The 18,224-nt window shown below is 40.7% G+C and overlaps 8 protein-coding genes and 1 long non-coding RNA gene across 20 annotated transcripts; 5 read left to right on the plus strand and 4 right to left on the minus strand.

The window, feature by feature from the left end:
- Window positions 1-464: 464 nt before the first annotated feature.
- LOC116927228 lies at window positions 465-1,848 on the minus strand. The gene is made up of 2 exons (XM_032934262.2): window positions 1,341-1,848; window positions 465-1,263 (listed from the first exon to the last, which is right to left on the minus strand). Exons 1-2 carry the CDS (start codon window positions 1,504-1,506, stop codon window positions 1,037-1,039), a joined length of 393 nt encoding a protein of 130 aa, XP_032790153.1. The 5' UTR covers window positions 1,507-1,848; the 3' UTR covers window positions 465-1,036.
- Window positions 1,849-4,710: 2,862 nt separating this feature from the next.
- On the minus strand, window positions 4,711-5,754 carry LOC116927096 (alpha-(1,3)-fucosyltransferase C). Its single transcript, XM_032934086.2, is given in 3 exon segments — window positions 4,711-5,204; window positions 5,207-5,281; window positions 5,284-5,754. Coding segments are annotated over 3 exon segments (864 nt in total). The 5' UTR covers window positions 5,579-5,754.
- Window positions 5,755-5,898: 144 nt separating this feature from the next.
- Window positions 5,899-8,892, minus strand: LOC116927173 (tetraspanin-2A). 6 transcript variants are annotated; one of them, XM_032934182.2, is made up of 7 exons: window positions 7,876-8,892; window positions 7,599-7,799; window positions 6,921-7,100; window positions 6,651-6,836; window positions 6,471-6,569; window positions 6,346-6,377; window positions 5,899-6,120 (listed from the first exon to the last, which is right to left on the minus strand). In XM_032934182.2, exons 1-7 carry the CDS (start codon window positions 7,930-7,932, stop codon window positions 6,111-6,113), a joined length of 765 nt encoding a protein of 254 aa, XP_032790073.2. In that variant the 5' UTR covers window positions 7,933-8,892; the 3' UTR covers window positions 5,899-6,110. The 6 variants fall into 6 exon arrangements, with proteins under 6 accessions (XP_032790073.2, XP_032790072.2, XP_032790074.2 ...); XM_032934181.2 differs by having other exon boundaries at window positions 6,346-6,404; XM_032934183.2 differs by lacking the exon at window positions 6,346-6,377.
- A 52-nt stretch (window positions 8,893-8,944) lies between these two features.
- Window positions 8,945-10,487, plus strand: LOC116927156 (UPF0676 protein C1494.01). 2 transcript variants are annotated; one of them, XM_032934149.2, is made up of 7 exons: window positions 8,945-9,087; window positions 9,160-9,257; window positions 9,322-9,440; window positions 9,514-9,686; window positions 9,753-9,949; window positions 10,013-10,120; window positions 10,187-10,487. In XM_032934149.2, exons 1-7 carry the CDS (start codon window positions 9,060-9,062, stop codon window positions 10,367-10,369), a joined length of 906 nt encoding a protein of 301 aa, XP_032790040.2. In that variant the 5' UTR covers window positions 8,945-9,059; the 3' UTR covers window positions 10,370-10,487. The 2 variants fall into 2 exon arrangements, with proteins under 2 accessions (XP_032790040.2, XP_032790038.2); XM_032934147.2 differs by having other exon boundaries at window positions 8,947-9,087; window positions 9,139-9,257.
- A 146-nt stretch (window positions 10,488-10,633) lies between these two features.
- Window positions 10,634-12,359, plus strand: LOC116927150 (UPF0676 protein C1494.01). The gene is made up of 7 exons (XM_032934140.2): window positions 10,634-10,953; window positions 11,021-11,148; window positions 11,223-11,338; window positions 11,408-11,577; window positions 11,646-11,842; window positions 11,913-12,020; window positions 12,082-12,359. Exons 1-7 carry the CDS (start codon window positions 10,914-10,916, stop codon window positions 12,262-12,264), a joined length of 942 nt encoding a protein of 313 aa, XP_032790031.1. The 5' UTR covers window positions 10,634-10,913; the 3' UTR covers window positions 12,265-12,359.
- A 41-nt stretch (window positions 12,360-12,400) lies between these two features.
- Window positions 12,401-12,957, minus strand: LOC116927286. The gene is made up of 2 exons (XR_004396580.2): window positions 12,826-12,957; window positions 12,401-12,730 (listed from the first exon to the last, which is right to left on the minus strand). It is a non-coding gene; the product is annotated as an uncharacterized LOC116927286 (long non-coding RNA).
- LOC116927153 (UPF0676 protein C1494.01) lies at window positions 12,654-14,709 on the plus strand. 4 transcript variants are annotated; one of them, XR_006649559.1, is made up of 8 exons: window positions 12,654-12,790; window positions 12,853-12,974; window positions 13,049-13,170; window positions 13,237-13,406; window positions 13,471-13,667; window positions 13,731-13,838; window positions 13,904-14,171; window positions 14,504-14,709. XR_006649559.1 is itself a non-coding variant. In XM_032934143.2 (7 exons), exons 1-7 carry the CDS (start codon window positions 12,751-12,753, stop codon window positions 14,081-14,083), a joined length of 939 nt encoding a protein of 312 aa, XP_032790034.2. In that variant the 5' UTR covers window positions 12,654-12,750; the 3' UTR covers window positions 14,084-14,405. The 4 variants fall into 4 exon arrangements, 1 of the variants encoding a protein (XP_032790034.2); XR_004396445.2 differs by lacking the exon at window positions 14,504-14,709 and adding an exon at window positions 14,225-14,405; XR_006649558.1 differs by lacking the exon at window positions 14,504-14,709 and adding an exon at window positions 14,246-14,405.
- LOC116927231 (cytochrome c oxidase subunit 6A2, mitochondrial) lies at window positions 14,570-15,396 on the plus strand. The gene is made up of 3 exons (XM_032934265.2): window positions 14,570-14,713; window positions 15,007-15,158; window positions 15,222-15,396. Exons 1-3 carry the CDS (start codon window positions 14,626-14,628, stop codon window positions 15,315-15,317), a joined length of 336 nt encoding a protein of 111 aa, XP_032790156.2. The 5' UTR covers window positions 14,570-14,625; the 3' UTR covers window positions 15,318-15,396.
- Window positions 15,397-15,498: 102 nt separating this feature from the next.
- Window positions 15,499-18,211, plus strand: LOC116927148 (UPF0676 protein C1494.01). Of its 3 annotated transcripts, XM_032934136.2 has the most exons (8): window positions 15,499-15,641; window positions 15,781-16,348; window positions 16,444-16,565; window positions 17,030-17,163; window positions 17,346-17,515; window positions 17,580-17,776; window positions 17,849-17,956; window positions 18,016-18,211. In XM_032934136.2, the coding sequence occupies exons 2-8, from the start codon at window positions 16,309-16,311 to the stop codon at window positions 18,196-18,198; spliced, it is 954 nt and encodes a 317-aa protein (XP_032790027.2). In that variant the 5' UTR covers window positions 15,499-15,641; window positions 15,781-16,308; the 3' UTR covers window positions 18,199-18,211. The 3 variants fall into 3 exon arrangements, with proteins under 3 accessions (XP_032790027.2, XP_032790028.2, XP_032790029.2); XM_032934137.2 differs by lacking the exon at window positions 17,030-17,163 and adding an exon at window positions 16,736-16,851 and having other exon boundaries at window positions 15,542-16,348; XM_032934138.2 differs by lacking the exons at window positions 15,499-15,641; window positions 15,781-16,348; window positions 16,444-16,565 and adding an exon at window positions 16,734-16,851.
- Window positions 18,212-18,224: the final 13 nt, after the last annotated feature.

Raw genomic sequence — 18,224 nt, forward strand, 5'->3', positions numbered from 1 at the left:
GGACGTGGTTTTTTTTGTGTGTGTGACCATATTAAGTAATAAAGCAAAACTGATGCAATTGTCTTATATACGTAATAGACACACATCTTATGCTGTAACATGATGTATAGGCGCAACCGTTAGGGCTTTAACAACGGGTTTGTTTTTTCACAATTAGCCGTCGGTTATAGATATGCATATCGACTATTGACCTGTATGGTTGCACACTAAAACGAGAAACTTGTAACCGTTCGTTACTAATGGAACTTTTGTACAGGAACTGCTGTCTGCCCTACGTGACAATGCGAGAATCAATCGAACTAACCCACCACATGAGTTACGTAAGAGGTTGGCTGTTTCAGCCAAAGACGGGAGATGTTGCAAGAGGATCACCTTGAAAAGTGGCTAAACAATCACTCGTTGTATTTAAGGAAAGCGACACGAACGCGCAGCCCTTGAACGAAAAATTGAAACGTTGAATTCTCGGAAGTTCCATGTCCTTGTGTATTGCGTTCAGACAAAGTCCGTTAAAAATAGAAATTCGACGAATCGGCAAAAAAAGCTGTTAAGGAAGAAAAGCTGAATAACAAATTGTTTATTGAGAATAGAAAACAAATTCGCCCGTAGTTGTTCCTCCAGTGTCTGTACTGTCATCCATCTTTGTGCGAATGGAGAAACTGACGTTTGATGCCTTTAAGGTAGCAGGAATTCACGTAATGATTATTTAAACATGTATATTTTTTTATATTTTAGACGTGGAAAGTTTCTCTTTTCGATTGATGAAAATTCAGTGCGTAGCGAGTAAACCTTCCAGTTTTGCGAGCTTTGCCACTTTCAGCCAATGTGGCCTTTTTCATCTATTCCAAACAATTTAAAATTACTGCTGGTTTCAAAACTTGTTTATGACCTTTTTTTTTTTGTGGCAACGAAAAGTGCGTTTCGATGCAAACCAATCGATTCATAAAATATTATCGGCATAAAAATGTTTTCATGGACATCTAGAAGCATCCGGTGTCGTGCGGCTTCGATCGAACAATTGGATTGAAAGCTATTCGTGTTACCACACACTGTGACATTCGCAATGCAAATGATTAGTCAATAAAACTGTTTTCTTCGTCTTGTTGCCATGCAGGAATTCCTGAAAGTCAAAGGCCACTTTCTCTTCCTTGGTGGACACGTAGCGATGGCCCTTTTTGCAACATCCGATGGAATTATCGCACCACTGAACAATAGCTGCGTGAGGCAGGTAAACAGCCGCTGAATTGTAATCAGCATATTCATCTTCTATTGTGGGATTGATTTAAAAACAAATAATAACGAATTAATGCATTCGTGTTTAAATAAGAGTGTGCAAAACTTACCCAGGTAAGCGATTCGTGATTGGGGTTTCTTGCAATTTCGTTCGTTAAACGGCTGTTTGGTTACCGGTGCAATGCTATTGGCTCCGCTTGGCGAAATGGCCAAATCGGTAATAATCGAGAACACGAGAATAACTTTAATCCACCGATTCATAGAAGAGAAGGACATAGTGGATAAGTTTCGGAGAAAACTTGGAAAAAATAAAAAGAAAAAACAAAAAAACAGAAGGTAGTGGTGCAAAGATTGGGCGCTGACTGAATACAAGTAGGTGAATGCCAGTTGTTTTTAAATAACAAGAGCAGCTTTACGACCAATTTTAATGGCTGGAAGCCACTTTTTAAATCAGCCGTGATATTGGACACACACGCACAAGAATTGTGTGTTCCAGTCTTTTCCTTGTGTAAGTTTGTTTCTGTTTTTAACTCCAATTATGGAGCTGACTCCGAAAACATCGGTGGCAAGAAGTTTGACTACTCTTGTTTTTTTAACTTTTAAATAATGATTACTATTTATTTATTCATTTAAAAAACAACTAGACTTTACGTGATTGTTTAATTGAGTGGTCTTGGCTTGGGCATGGCGGTTCCATTTTCACATTTAAATTCGTACAAAATTTTGAACAAGGAGAACCTGCATCTTCCGTCACTTCTCGGCAGACTATTTTGAAGCCGATCGAATACCAGGTATTTCTAAATTTACGCAACGCAGACAGACGCAAAAAAAAAAACTGTGTTCCCAAAATGGTGTGTCAATTGACAAGCTGCCGAGAAAACATTGGCGAAAATAAACTCGTGCAGGGCAGCGAAGACCGTGACACGGTTCTATCTTAAATGAAGCAGACAAACAAAACAGTCGGCAGTTTTTGCAATTTTCACACGCACGCCACTTTCTAATTAAGGCATTGACAGCTTTAGTGTCCGACGAAATATCCGTGTTTGTTCAGCGCTAATTTTTGGCTGTTTTTACGCTTTCATCATTGAATGACATTAGCAAGGGTTTTCGATAAGCGCCGATAGCAATGAAACCCAACCCGTTTCTTTAGTTTTTTTTTGTTTTGTTTTCATTACGAAACCCACCCAAAGGAACGGGAAATTTAAATAAACAGAACAAAAGAATTTGGTTACCCATCCTTGTCGGCCATCTTCTCACCTTTTCCGCACTTTCTCCATCAGTTGCCAACTGGCACTGGTCCACACCTGTGCGAGGCAAAAGGTGGCAGTTGAATTCCGGTTTAGTGATGCAGGTGAATCTTGTTCGATTGAGGCCTTGCAAATTGATGGCCCAGCACTCATTTTTAAAACAGGTCAGGTTTTATTTAAGTATCTGATGCATTGAACGTTGCAATGATTTATTCAGATTGCGCAATGTTCGTTTTTCGTGCTGCCTAACTTTGAAATCAGGCCGATTAGAAAATGAGTTCTTTATTCTACCACTTGTGCGTTAATTCAAAGAAATTATTTCACCACTTTTTTGTATTTGTTTTAAACGAAGAAAAAATGGGGGGGCAGCAGTTGAACGACGTTTTCACGTTTCAATTGAAACGTCAATAAAATCAATAAAACGTAAGACCAAAATGAACCTACTCTCTTTATCTCTCGTACATAGACGAGGCCAATGATTTCCCGTAACAGCTATTGGCTGGATTGAATCTCCGGAGTGGATTGAGACAAGGGAACGTAATCGGACAACATCTTTTCCATGTAATAGTCGCCCTTATTCATTTGCATATCTTGCTGGGCTAGAAAGTCGGAGGCAACTGTCGGCTCGACTCTGTTCAAATGAGAACATTTCTTTAGAAAAATCAAAATGATTGTTTCCATTAATCAGCAAGATAACCTTTGAACAACACGAGGCCGAGATGGGAACAGCCCTCATTTCAGTCGAACTTATTGCAAGCGCTAGTCTATTCGGGCACCGTCGTCACCGTTGAAGTCCATACGTCATCGTAGTGGTCCATGTCCTTGTGCTCAACCTGGTAGATGTTACCGTTCTTGTTACGGTGACGGTTCTCTGATAACTCATCAGATGGGCAATCGCCATAATCAAAATGATCTAGTCTGCATTCATAACTAGAACATTTATAACGTCTAATTAGCGAGTAAAATGCAATTGGGCTAATAGGTTGGGAATCGTACGGGACACAACAATTTGTCATAAACTTGTTGAGAGTCTTTATATAGTTGGTATAATATCGATTATTCATGTTTTCTGCGTCAGTCTGGAATCGATCAATGCTTCAATCAATTCCAGTCCGTCATGTGGTCCAGCTTGTCAAAATGTCCCTGCCGGATTAGCTGCTGCAAGTTCCACTGGTGCATTTGCAGTATCTCTTTTGTTATGAATTTTGTTCCAGACACGGAAGTGATGGAGAATGAAACCCAAAAAATAAATGGGGTGACACATTTGACGCATGTTTCTATCATTACCTTTCTCAAGTTGTTAGCAATGCCCTTAAAAGTCTCGAAATTTTTCCAGAATAAAAAAACATAAAAAAGGGGGTGGAGGGAAGCTTAACTATTACGTTCGACTGAGTTGGCATCATTACACGAGTAGCTCTGATTTTCTCTTTTGATCGATGTTACATTTCCATTTGATCGTTCATGACAAGGCCCACCCATTGACTCACCTTTCCAGTTTCGCAAAGCAAAGCCTTCAGCGTGCCGCTAATGCCAGCGCGCACAACCCCAAATAAGAGAATAGTTGGGGTATAACTTGTTTAATATCATTTTGGGAATACAAACGAGAAAAGCGAGTCCCTCTTTCACGTCACAATTCAAATCATCGCTGAATTTGCATTCCACGTCATCGGGTTGCTTGTTATTGAAATTGCCAATAAGGTTTTTCGCTGGAAGACGTAAGCAATTGTTGATTGATGGCTTTTCTGATGCTCTGTCATCCGTCCAATACGTCAAGACCACATCTTTTATTCATCTGATTGTCATGCAGGAGCTCCTGGAAATTACACTTTCTCTTCGGCGCTGAACATCAGCCTCCGATGGAATTGCCGCATTGCTGGGCAAGTGAAAAGCAGCTCAATAACAATCAGGATATTCGCTTTTTGAGGTAAACAATTTGCATAAGTGAATGTATCAGTCTAGGCTGAGGTATAAACACCTTTTTTTCTTGTTGTTGTTTTCTAATTTTCACGACAGTTACGGTGAACAACTTCGCCCCCGTCAACTTGATCACTGACAGTTTTGAATGTTTTCGGGAAAACCGATAAGATCAGTCGACCACGCCCAGACAACCATCTAAATAAAAGTAAGCCAATATCGTTCGGAAAATTGTATTCATTTATTAAAATTTGCCATTGTTATTTCGACATTTGAATAGAAAGTAAAAATTCGCGCCATTTAATCCATACGGAAACGTTTATGAAATCGTAGACGGATGGAACGGTTTGCATTGATTACCATCACCCCACTCAGACGCTAATTCCTTGTAAGATTTCGAAATGGCAGGTTCGTGCAACTTTTGACATAAATCGCAGAACCCGTGACGCGACATATCGTTGACGCTGAATTCTACGCGGTAATGATCTTTCCACCAGAAATATTCGTCGTACAGCGCGTCATTGGCATCCAACAATTTCAGGTAAGCTGCCAATTCTCTCGGTTTCCATTTGCCGGCGTCAATGAACGAGTGAGGCGGTGCGTGTTCGGTGTAATCCGCCCCGCCGTACACGACGGGAAGGATGTCGTGAGCCATGATTTTGAAGAATTTCTCAGTCACGTAATCCGGGCAAAGTGAATTTTCGAAAGAGAAGTAGAATTTGTAATTGGATTCGAGCATATCGTAACACTGCGGATCGGAATGATGCAGGACGTCAAGAGCGCACGACAAGTTGCCGCATCCACCGTAGATGTCGGCATTCTCAGTTGATCTTCTGACGCGGATTCATCGTTGAACACAACGACAGCATCAGCGTCGTAGTGTTCGATTGATGTTCTGATCGATTATCTGCCATGTTGCATTGCGTGTACGTGCAATTTGGGTTGATGAAAGCCTGCTGGCCCAAACCGAAAGCCCTTACTTCCTTGCGACCGGAACCGTTCCATAACAGAATGGATTTAATTGGATTTTGCTGAGGACGCAATTGAACGGTAGTCGATTGATGGGGTTTGCTGGACAGGGCAGAGTGAAGCAAAATGTTTGGCAGCACTAACGATCCCACGGCAATCAAGAGAATTAGAATAACCGTTTTAACTGGTGAAATCTTATTGATTGCGAATCCCAACATGACTGACGTGTTGCGCTACTCGCCTCTCCGCTCGTGAAATGAGAGTATCTCAGATGTGGAGAGATGTCCTTCAGTCTCCTCCCCTTTGGTGTGACTGAGGATAATGGGTTGCTGTTGCTGCCCATCTGTTTGGCCCTTGAATGTGCAGATGGAAAAATAATAAAACACGGAACATTTGTCCATCGTTGCGTTCCAGTGACGTGCGCATTTGAATATATTATCTAACGTGTGTCCAGTGTGTCCTGTTTTATAGGCAATTGTTTGTAGTTTTTGTTGTTTTCTTTTTAATGTCTCGAATGGGAGTAGGTTCCCAGAGTTGAGACTGTACAGCAGCTTTGTAATAATCAGAGCAAAAGGGAATGAAAATGAACAAACAAAATTCTTTCTCTTTTTTTGGTAGACAAAGAATAATCCCACGGGTTCAGTTGAACGAAATCTTCGACTTATCTCAATCAAGGATGGCAGGTAGGAGCACGATACCGGATATTTTTCGGCCGTTTGTTTTGGGGATTGAATATAATTCACACGTCATTCACCGCCCCCTAAAAGAAAAAAAGGCCAGATTAGATAGTACACGTTTTGTTTTGTAAACAGGATGTATCCTGCTTTCGTTATGTTGCTTGTTCTGGCGTCATTCAAACATAGACAAAGGTCCATTTTTTTATTTGTTGGATGTAAGGATTAACATTGTTAATCCACACGGATTAGTTTTTTTTTTTTTTTAAATAAAGCCAACCGGAGCAAAGAGGGCCGCAACACGTACGTACTTCAGTGAATTATTGCTCTTTGAGTCACAAGTCTGGGTAGAAAATGGATATTGGACGTGCTGTGTATTAGATCGCGCAAAGTCAAAGTCTAAAATAAAAACAATTTTATTTCGTACTATTCAGACCTTGGCGCTTTCGACGACCAAACGATACGGTCTGTTATCTTTTGATCTCTCTAATAAAATCAATTTGCGTAGCCACAAGCTAATAAATATGCTCCCCATCTGCGCAAAAATGGTAACAACAATTTGAATTAATTTCAATGAATTGATTGTTTTATTATATAAAAAAAATCAAGGTACAACCTGAATGACGACCAGCAGTAAGGCAATACCAGATAACCATCCGGTTCTGGGCTCCATCCACAGAGCGAATTCTTCCGCACAACTACCTCCGGCTATGTTGCCCGTGACCGGACTACGACACTCGTCCGGAAGAACTTTATTGAATGTTTGGTAATCTTTCCAATCTGAAGGTCCACAACATTCCATCTAATTTAAAAACAAAAAACAATTTGATTTTAAAATTGATTTTTTTTAAAATGTGATATTAGGTGGAGGGTGTATAAATATTACATCTTCCTGAATAATTCGTAGAATGCGAGCTGATCTTTCGTTGTAATCCATCTCGTGAAAGAGGACCCAGAAGCGTTCTTCCAGCCAAGGAGTCAAGTCCGAATGAAAGATGCCGTGATTGAGGGTGTAGGCAAGTCCAGCCATTCCCAGAACGATTGACATTGCGCTAGCCAAGGCGAACTGCCCAGAGATTGCAGATGGGATCACAAAAACAGAAATCAAACGACATTTATTAACGGTGACTATTAGAACAAGTTGACTTTGTTGTTCCCATATGGGTTTGTTATCGGGTTCAAATATTTTATACACAGGTATAGATTGGTATGTTTAAGCTTTTGGCAGACTGTAATTCAAAGTTTTGGGGCACCGGGTCCGCCACTGACAGCTTGAAAACGAATTGATCTCGTCTGATAAACTATAACTTAAAGGAATTAGTTTTTATCCTCGGGGTTTCAGACTTTGAAATTGGCTTTAAGAATCGTCTGAGATTACCAAACAGGATTTGGAGGGGAAAACTTTTCATATGTTTAATTGCAATTAAATCTTTTAAGATTTCCGCCATTAAGAAAACGAGCAAAAATTGCGCAACTGCAAAACCCATTGCTTTTTTTTTTTTTTAAAGCAATGGATTTTGAAGTGAAAAATGCGATTAGAAAATGAAGGATTTAAAAAACGTACTAGTGAAATTAGTTGACAATCTTCAATTACTGTTGCCCAGCTGCCCAAGATGGACGTAGCCATTGTCAGACTGGACGCAGCGATAAGAATGTATGGGCCGGTCCATAACACTTGTTGGGCTTCCAGTTCGTACACGTAATGCTTAAAGTCCCATTCGTAGCGCAGCCACAAAGAAAGGGCCATAACTACTACAGCCAATACCTGTCATTTGCATGAAATCAAAACTTTGTGTTACGACTGTCAATTAAGTTTATAGAGTAACGTGATTATAGCTTACCGTCGAGATAGCGTTCAGCGTATGCAACGAATATGCGATTTGAATTTTTTTAGGCATACTCAGCTTATTGCAATGTTATTCGGATATCGAAAGGTGAAATGCGGATCTCTAATTTGGGAACCAATTTTTAAAAAAATGTGATGACTTCGTTTGTGGAGAATTCCTGTACCCTGGTTACACTGGATCTCGTCGGTTTTTGACGATTTTTATAGAGAACTTGAATGCTTTTAAAGTTGCTCGGAACAGAGGGTGGAGTAAACGAAAATCGGGAGGTGGAGTTACGAGAACAGAGGCAACGACGATAGCTGTAAATGTGTATCAACATTTAAAAGCTGTCGGCATTATGATGTCTCATGATTTGCGGATCGTAAAACAATAATACGTCATAAATTCAAGAGAGGTTCTAAACATCAGTTGGTGCAACGTGACGCCACTGTGAAGCAATTCCATTGACATTGAACTGATCTTTATGTCCCTTTTGAACGGTTAGATTGGCCATCGTTTCTCATTCATCAGGCAAAGAATTTCGTTTAAGAAAAACCCAGTTGGAAATTGCGTAACTGCTTGCCTTGACTTGTCGGGTAAAACCAATCAAAAACTCGGGGTGAATTACGGCCGGATTGCATTCCTTTAAGATTAAACGCGACAGTCTAAGATTTACCAAGTTACTAGATTACATCCGTATTAAAGAAATGTCTAGACCATTCCGTGTATGCAAGTGTTTGATCGTTCAGATTACGTTTTGTTAACTGTTTAGCAGAAAACGAAATGATACGTTTACAGTTACGAAATGTTTCGGCACGTGGCTCCAATAAACTATTGATCAAATGCTATTCTGCTGTTGCATTTGACTTGGTGATGGATGGGCACCGTGTTTTATTACAAAAGAGATACGTACGGAAAATGTTCACAAGAGGGCGCGAGTGTATCGAAAAACAATTTCTTAAACTAATGTTGACAAGTTGATAAAATGTCTGTTGCCATCGGCATTGACGTCTCACTATTGTTACTAGGCTGTCTGCATCAAAGGTCAGCTGCCAGTTGCTCAGTAGTGGCAGGTTAGGGTTTGCATGCCTGTTTTCATTACTGTGGCCCTTGATTAGACACTCCGTTGAGCAGATTCATTTGTGTGGCTGTTCTTCCTCTGAACTTGTAAACACGTCAGAGTCTCATTTCAAACGAACATGGCAGCCATTCCGATTGTCGATTTGGGTACGTAGTCAATTCAGTTTCACGTAATCGACATGGGGAATGACTGTATAGATCCATTAAACCGAATTGCAGACGATAACAAAACCGATCGTGTCGTGAAACAGCTGGACGAGGCATTCTCCACCGTCGGCTTCGTCTACTTGACGAATCACGGAATCCAACAGGCAACGGTAAAACTGTTTGATCCACCTCTCCCTCTAAAAATGAGTTCAATTTTCTTTGATCTGGAAACAGATTGACAGCGTTCTGAAAGCCTCCAAACATTTTTTCCAACTTCCCGACGACGTTAAGAACCAAACACGACGTGACTCCTCGAAAGACAATGACGGATACGTAGGAATCAATCAAGAAATGCAAGTACTTGTTTCCTTTTGAAAAGAAACCGTTGAAATTGACCTGTGAAATCCTTTTACATTTCCTTCCTAGATTGGGAACTAACAATTTGCAAGAAATCAAAGAAGCTTACAACGTCACAAGTTCAAACAGCATTTTCCCTTCGGAGGAATTGAATCCGGAATTCCGGTCAGCTGTCGTTTCACTGGCTTTGGAACTCACTGAATTGACCAAACGTTTGCTCACCTGCATGGCTCTCGCCCTAGGTAATATGTGAATAGAACGATAGTTATTAGACGATCAATGATTCAAGTGAAAGAATGATTGCGCAGGCCTGGAAGACAATTTCTTTGTGGATCGTCATCGTTTCATGTTCCAAGATCAGACGAAAAATGCTACGACTTTTCGGACTTTGTACTATCCTTCCTTGGCAGAGACACACATCCAGCCAGGCGTAGTCAGATGCGGAGCTCATTCGGATTACGGAACCATCACACTTCTTTTGCAAGACGATGTTGGTGGGCTGCAAGTACAAATTCAATTTGGCTAATTTTGCGTTCGTTTGTTGTTTATATTGGGCATCCTTTAACAGGTGCTTTCTGGAACTGAATGGATATCCGCTGTTCCTATTCCAGGATCGATCCTTGTTAATCTCGGAGATTTGATGCAATTCTGGACTGCTGGCCGTTACACAGCAACCGTAATATTGAATTAAAATGAAGCGTTTTTTTTTGAATTTTTTATCGAATTTACTTGTGTTTCGAAGGTTCATCGTGTGCTAGTTCCGGAAGAAGAGATCCGCAGGAAATCAACACGCCAATCCATCGCTTTCTTTGTTCATCCGGATAACGATGTGATGGTTTCGCAGTTGAACGGTTGCAACGATCATCCACCAGTCGGAGCGCTGGATTACCTCAAGACACGCCTTTCCGCCACCTACAAATACTAAAATTTTTCCTTTTCTTTTTCAAGAATCTGATTATCTTGCCATTTTTAACAGGAAACCATTGGCAGATATTTTTTTTTAGAAAAAGAAACTTGTCTTTAAACTTTTATTTCAATTGCTGGTTCGCTGTTGGCCTACGTGACTGGATTATTTTACCCCCTAAAGGTAAAGGGCTCCCTTCTTTTTAAAAATCTGATTCCCATTTTGGGAAAAGAAAAGTTATCATCGCTCCATCACGTTGCTCCAAGCGAACTGGGATGCTGTGCATGAGCGTTATCTACACCAGAGGGTCTTGAAGAAATGTCCTTGTGCTGTACCATACGCCTCTCCGTACGTGAGGTCAACCGCGTTAAAAGAGAAAGAGGACATGTGATATATCCTTGGGCAAGAGATGAAACTCTTGATAAACAGTGTCACGTGGCCTCTTAGCTATTACGCTTTATCTCGCTTAGTTTGTTTTTGATTCGGTTGGTGGAGGGTCGTAGTGTCTCAAGCCAAGGAAAAAGGCCACCTACGAGACACTGCACTTGAATTCTAGCATCAAAACATGGAGGACGTGATTCCCATCATCGATTTGGACAAGTTGGGTGTGTAGTTTGATTCACGTTGATTCGATTCACATTCATTTCCCGTGATTTGAATCATTCTGTCTAGGATTGCAAACTGCCAAGTTCGAGGACATTGATCAAACTGTTGTGCATCGCGTTTCGAAAGAACTCGATTCCGCCTTCTCCACCGTCGGATTCGTCTACCTGAAAAATCATGGAGTCGATCAGCAATTGGTAATTAATTAAACTCCCACTATTGCCTCCCTTTGTTTTTTAACCTTTCTGACCTTTGTCCCTTAAACATGTAGGTAGATAATCTATTTCAACGTTCTAAATCGTTTTTCCACTTGCCGGAATCTGTTAAAGAAACTTACCGCTGTGGCGTTGACAATTGCGATGGATACACCGGCAGGGATGGAGAGATGTACATTAGTTCTTCCTTTACCTAAAATATCCAGCGCTTATAACCAGTTGTCGTTTCTGCCATCGATAGTTTGGATACGAGTGCGAGGCACGAAATCCGAGAGTCGTACGATGTTGCATCACCCAACGGTCTTTACCCTGACGAACACGCGCCGGAATTCCGGCAAGCCATCAACGATTTAGCTCCTCCCATGTGCGAGCTCACCTTTCGTTTGCTCAGCTGCATGGCATTAGCTCTAGGTTTGAATTTATTGCTTTTATTATCTACATTTAAGTTTAATCAATGAATCGGGAATTTTGCATAACAGGATTGGATAAGAACTTCTTCGGAGACAGGCACAGTTACATGTTTAAAGCGGCTGAAAAGAATCGAACAATTTTTCGCACCTTGTATTATCCATCGTTGGCTGACACCGATACGCTGGCCGGAGTAGTGAGGTGCGGATTACATTCGGATTACGGAACGATTACCTTACTTTTTCAAGATGATATGGGTGGACTTGAGGTATATAAAAGAAATGGCGGAAAGATTATGTTTAGTTCACTGGGATGTTTTCTCTTCGGCAATTGAACAGATTCTATCGCAAGGCAAATGGTTCCCCGCTAAACCGATTCCAGGGACCATCATGATCAACCTGGGTGACATGATGCAATTCTGGACATCAGATCGCTACGTGGCCACTGTAAATAAAAGTTTAAGCTGACGCGTTAAGATTTGCTTACTGATTTGAAAATGCGTACAAGGTTCATCGCGTGGTTGTTCCAGAAGAAGAGATCCGTCGTCGTACTCCACGCCAATCTATCGCTTTCTTTGTTCATCCGGATAACGATGTTATGATTGCCCCGCTGGATGGCTCCGGCAAACATCAACCGGTGGATGCTCTCAGTTACGTCAAATCCAGGCTAATAGCTTCTAGTTACAAGTGAAACATGCGCGTTCCAGGTGGCATTTAATTGATCGTCGCTGTTGTCAACGTCCGTCTTTTGAAAATCTTATTGAAATACATTTGGATTAACTCTCAGTTTTCTGAAGAGAATCGTTAAGAAAAACCGAACTCGTCAATCACGTCTCTAGTTAGATTTATTGCCAGCCATTTTAACTTCGTACAAGGGACATCTAAACACAACTCCAGTGGGGGGTCTTTAAAACTGTAAGATAACTTTTGATAAGCTGCTGAAAGCCCCAGGGCACTTTAACAGGAAGAAGGCGATAGTGATCAGTTTGTCTTTTGGGGGGGACCAACATCTTCCAAGCTCGAATGCGACTCTGTAAATACATTGAAGGCCAATCCCACAAGTTATCTGACAACGTTCGGCACAAGTGCGCAGTTATTTCCCAGACTGGTCGAAACAATTCGTCCAATCAGCTTTATATTGCGCGTGCTGCAAAGATCTGAAAACAAACAAGAGAAAATGTCCAACGATATTCCCATGGTTGATCTAGCTGATATAGGTAAATAAGTGAATTGAAGTTCATCGAGTACTTACCCATACAAACAGTGAATTGTTTGATAGGATTGCATCATTTGGATAAACCGCGGGAAAGTACCGTTGATCGAGTAGCCAACGAACTGGATTCAGCTTTTTCTACCGTTGGATTTGTTTACCTGAAGAACCACGGCGTCGAACAACAAACGGTAAATCAAAGCTTTTTGCTCGACAAACGAGAAATTTGAATCTTTTGCTTACGCACGTTTATGGGAAACGGAAGATTGATAATGTATTTCAAGCTTCCAAATCGTTTTTTCAATTACCGGATGCCATAAAAGACGTTTACAGATGTGGTAAGCCTGACAGTGAATCTGACGGATACACAGGGAAGGACCAAGAAATGTAAATTTTAAATACATTTGTAGTTTTAAAAAATGTTTTTTCTAATTTAATTCATCATTTCCTTAGTTTGGATGTCAGCAGTCTGCATGAAATAAGAGAGTCATACGATGTTGCTTCACCTGACGGAATTTATCCGGATCAACACGCTCCTGAATTCCGTAAAGCCATTAACAAATTGGCTCCGCAGTTGAGTGAACTCACGACCCGACTTTTAAAATGCATGGCTCTTGCCTTAGGTGAAACAAAGGATTCATTTGAATCATCGTACACCTGAAAAAGCGGATTGTTTTCCTTTTGTAGATTTGGAGGAGGATTTCTTTAGTAGCCGTCATCAGTTCATGTTCCACGGAGCAGAAAGGAATCGGACAATATTCAGGTCGCTTTACTACCCCACGTTATCCGACACGGACATCCAGCCCGGGGTAGTAAGGTGTGGTGCGCATTCCGATTATGGAGCCATTACTCTTCTTCTCCAAGACGATATGGGTGGACTAGAAGTAATAGTCTAGTCGCTGATTTACTATTGAACCATAAAACCTACACGTTTCAAATCAAAAAAGGTATTATCGAAGGGAGAATGGATACCTGCCACTCCTATTCGAGGCACAATTTTAGTCAATCTGGGAGATCTCATGCAGTTTTGGACGTCTGATCGTTACGTTGCCACAGTGTGTTACACGACTAACCATAGACCTTAACGCAGAGAAATTACACATTTTTCTACTGTATACAGGTCCATCGCGTTCTCGTCCCAGAAGAAGAAGTTCGACGTCGTTCCACTCGCCAATCCATCGCCTTTTTCGTACATGCTGATAACGGTGTAATGATTTCACCGATAGATGGATCTGAGAAACATATTCCTGTAGAAGCTTTGGCCTACTTGAAATCTCGCATATCTGCTACATACAAATGATTCGCGAATCTCTAACCCTTCGAAAATTCGGCTACAAACTATTTTAGGACAATCAAGGAAGAAGCACCCAGAAGCAATCAATAAAAAAGTAGGTTGAAAGAGCATTACTATTTCAAGGGGGTAAAGTTGATTTTGCTTCAGACTTTTTTTTTGCCATTGTAGTAGTTTCTCTACTAGGCTACGTCCTGTAAATGCACGTTTAGTATCGCATCGAATATACTATCATCGATGGAAATCGTACAACGTATTTCCTACGCTTTAAAATAACCCGCCATCTTTGATGGTACTACACTGGTCAATAAATGATGCAAACTTAAATCTCGATGAACATCTCACAAAATATTTTTTAAATAATTATTGAAAAGTAATTTATAGTTTTCAGAAACTTTATCTATGTTAATTGAATTTTAAAATATTAAGATACTGTACTTCAATTGTTTTCCTTTGGGTGCTCGTTTGGCAACGGGCTACAAGCTTTGGCTGAAGCCTGAAGGTAGTGGTATAAGGCATTCACTTCTGCAATTTAAGAAGCACAGACAAAAATGGCTTCCGTTTTGGGAAAAGTTGTTTCTCGTGGAATTTCCACAACCCGAGTCGCTTCTGGCCAAGCTGCAGTTTCGGGCCATCAAGGTATTCGATTTGATTACTTAAACGCGATAAAAATGCACTTTTTTTTTCCATTTGCAAAGCCTTAGTCTGTTCTTTGGTCACGTACACCGTGCTTACGAGCTTGGAACGGATTGAGAAATAAGAAATTCGTTTTGTCTTGTTTCTTGTTAAGAAAGCTGCAGTATTTGTGTGATTTATCTTTCGTTTATGTGTTGTTGCTACTTGATTTTAAATCAAAATATTTTTTCTCTATCAATAATCCAACAAACTGTTGGTCTGGTCATTGCTAAATCTATCTTCTTTATATTGTTCAGATGGCTGGAAGCTGTGGCGCAAGCTGACCTTCTTGGTTGCGCTCCCTGGTGTTGCTCTATGTATGTTGAATGTCTATTTGGGCTTGGATGACGTTGAAGCTCACAGCGCCCCTCCATTTGTTCCCTATGATTACATGAGGATTCGCAACAAGGTATGAGCTTAAATGAATAGTTTTTTTCCATAATGTTTTTCATAAACTGGTCTTGTTTTACAGAGATTTCCTTGGGGAGATGGACAAAAATCACTGTTCCACAACCCACATGTCAATGCTCTACCTGGTGGCTATGAACACACTGATGAGCATCATTAAGCAGGTGATTTTTAGCTTGAAAAATCACGAAGATGTTAGTTATTGTAAAAATTGTCTTAATACACCAGAAAAGGTTTAATCATGTCTGTCAAGTATATAATTTGATAAGTGTATAGAATATAAACAGTGTAATTGATGATTCATTATACAGGATGTCCTACGTGAGCTAGAGTGTAATTCAGAAAATGGATTTGTATGGCCGTGTATTTCTCTGAATTGGCCATGTAAAGCGAAAAAGTGCAACAGTGAATCAGGTGGGAGCGAGGCTTCTCTTTGAGCGGATGACACCAGAGAACAGCTAGAATTCCAAATAAATCTTCGGAGGTTGGTTTTTTTTTTCGAATTGTGACCTGTTGAAAATTGTTGACCCGGCTATCGTAATAGCTCCTTAAGTGGTGATAACTTTGCAACTATGTTTTTTGTTTAATATCTTTACTCCTCTGTTGAATTCCCAAACTTCCAGATGGCGTCATCCGGCAAATTTCAGGGTGGAATTTCTTCACGTTATCACAGAAATATTGGTCAACGCGATATCTCTTGGGATTCTTATATCGAATCTTTTGAAGAGAGGAACGCCCATTTGTTAGACGCACACAAGTGTTAGTAAGGGAAGTGAATGTGTCGTATCAGGTCAGGGGTATCTGTAAAAAGATAAAACAGTTGATAAGGGAAAGGGCGACGTGACTGGCTGGCTGGTTTTCTGTCCTTTTACCTATAGTCCACCTGATTTAAAGCCTAGTGACTACAAGCTAGCTAACAGCCTTGAGCGTTTTACCCCAGTGACCATTTTTGTACAAGATTTTAATCTAAGGACCACATCTTGAGGGAAGATCGCCGAAGGCCGACGATTTTTGAGCCTCTGCCCTTTAAGTCAGAGTTATTTTTACAGAAGAAACATTCCCAGACCTCAACTAGTTTTGTCCCAAAATACAACGCATCTTGACTGTGTCGCGAAGAAGTCTGACGAAAGGTGTGATCGTTGCAGTGCAGAATGAAGCAAACCATTCCAATCATCGACTTAGCTGACATAGGTAACTATCACACTGCAGTGCAGAAACTTCATTTAAATCTGTTAGACGTTGTAGGCAATTTGAGTATGAACTTGATTTATTTCCTGTTTCATTAGGGCTCGAAAATCCCTCTGATGCCAAAGAAGAAACGGTAACCCGTGTATCTAAAGAGTTGGACGATGCGTTTGCCAACATCGGATTCGTATACCTTAAAAATCACGGAATTGACCAGCACACGGTAGGCTGACGCTTTCACATATCATTTGGATAATTTATCAAATAACACTTAACTTTGAAGCTAACCCAAACTGAGCCGGTAGAGGTAGATGTAGCATTCGTGAATGTTTCAGTTGAATTTTCTAAGCTTCATCATGCTTTTCTACGGATCTGGCATTCCCTAATTTTCAGGTAGATGCTGTGTTAAGGGCATCCCAAGCCTTTTTTCAACTACCAGATGACTGCAAAGACGTTTACCGTCGTAATTCTACGCGATACGATGGTTACTCCGGCATTGATCAAGAAATGTAAATAATTTCAAAATTTGCTTAAAAACTTGTATTTAGATTAGGTAAGTTACGTTTTCTCGACCGGCTCTGTTTGGGTGGAGCATATGATTTAAATCAAGAAAATGCCAGTCATTTAATCACTGATAAGACAATTGAAAAATAAGCAATTATGGTATCGTATTTCACGCGCGATTAGATGGAGCAATATTTTGAAATTGCCCGCCGTTTTTTTCACGCACCGAAATCCGTCAAATGCGAACACATGATCTGCCATAAATACTTGGATATGAATCAGAGAACCAACGGTTACCTCGGGTCTGGCCAAGAGATGTGAGGCAACTAACATATACTTAATGCTGTCGCGATGTGCGCTATGTCTCGCGTTCTTGAGTTGCACCGATGGTTCGTTTAGCTTCAGTCTTAGTGTTTCGTCATACATGTCACGCTGCTTCGTTTCCATTACTAATGTCAAAGACATAATATTTAAGTTTGAACTAACTTTTGCATTTCAGATTGGAAAGCAAGAACTTGCATGAAGTGCGCGAAGCCTACGACATCACTTCATTGGACAGCGTCTTTCCAGACAAACATCTTCCGGAATTCCGACAAGCAATAAGCGAACTAGTACCGAAATTGTGCAAGCTGTCCCATCGCTTGCTCCGATGTCTCGCCAAAGCCTTAGGTATTTCCCCCTGGACATTAACGTTAACGCGTTTGATTTTGTAAACAAAACAAAATACTTTTAGGCTTAGACGACGAATATTTTATTCGGTGTCATACCATGATGTGCCAGGGCAGTGACAAGAATGCCACGACGTTTCGAACACTTTATTATCCGTCCCTAGCTGACAGTGCTATCAAAGCAGGTGTAGAACGATGTGGAAGACACTCTGACTATGGCACCTTTACGTTACTTTTCCAGGACGATATCGGAGGATTGGAAGTAAGTCCACGTGCCAAAATGTACGCTACTTGACGCGAAAACTAAAAACGAAAAATCGTTGTTGGGTTACAGATTTTCTCTGGAGGTGAATGGGTAGCCGCTACACCAATTCCGGGGACGGTTTTAGTCAATGTGGGAGATTTGTTGCAGTTTTGGACAGCTGACCGTTATCTTGCAACGGTATTAACAGTTTAAAAAAGTTTTAACGAGTGTTGTAAAAATGGAAAGATCGTTATTAGATTCATCGCGTGCGAGTTCCAGAAGAAGAAATTCGTCGGCGGTCGGCGCGACAATCGTTAGCTTTTTTCGTTCATCCGGATAATGATGTTATGGTGTCCCCATTGAATGGATCCAAAAATCATTCGCCAATTTCGGCTTTAGCCCATCTTAATCTTCGATATTCACAGACGTACAAATATTAGAAGTATAGTAATATTTCTTCAATATA

Source organism: Daphnia magna, linkage group LG7, assembly GCF_020631705.1.
Source record: "Daphnia magna isolate NIES linkage group LG7, ASM2063170v1.1, whole genome shotgun sequence".
Taxonomy (NCBI): Eukaryota; Metazoa; Arthropoda; class Branchiopoda; order Diplostraca; family Daphniidae; genus Daphnia; species Daphnia magna.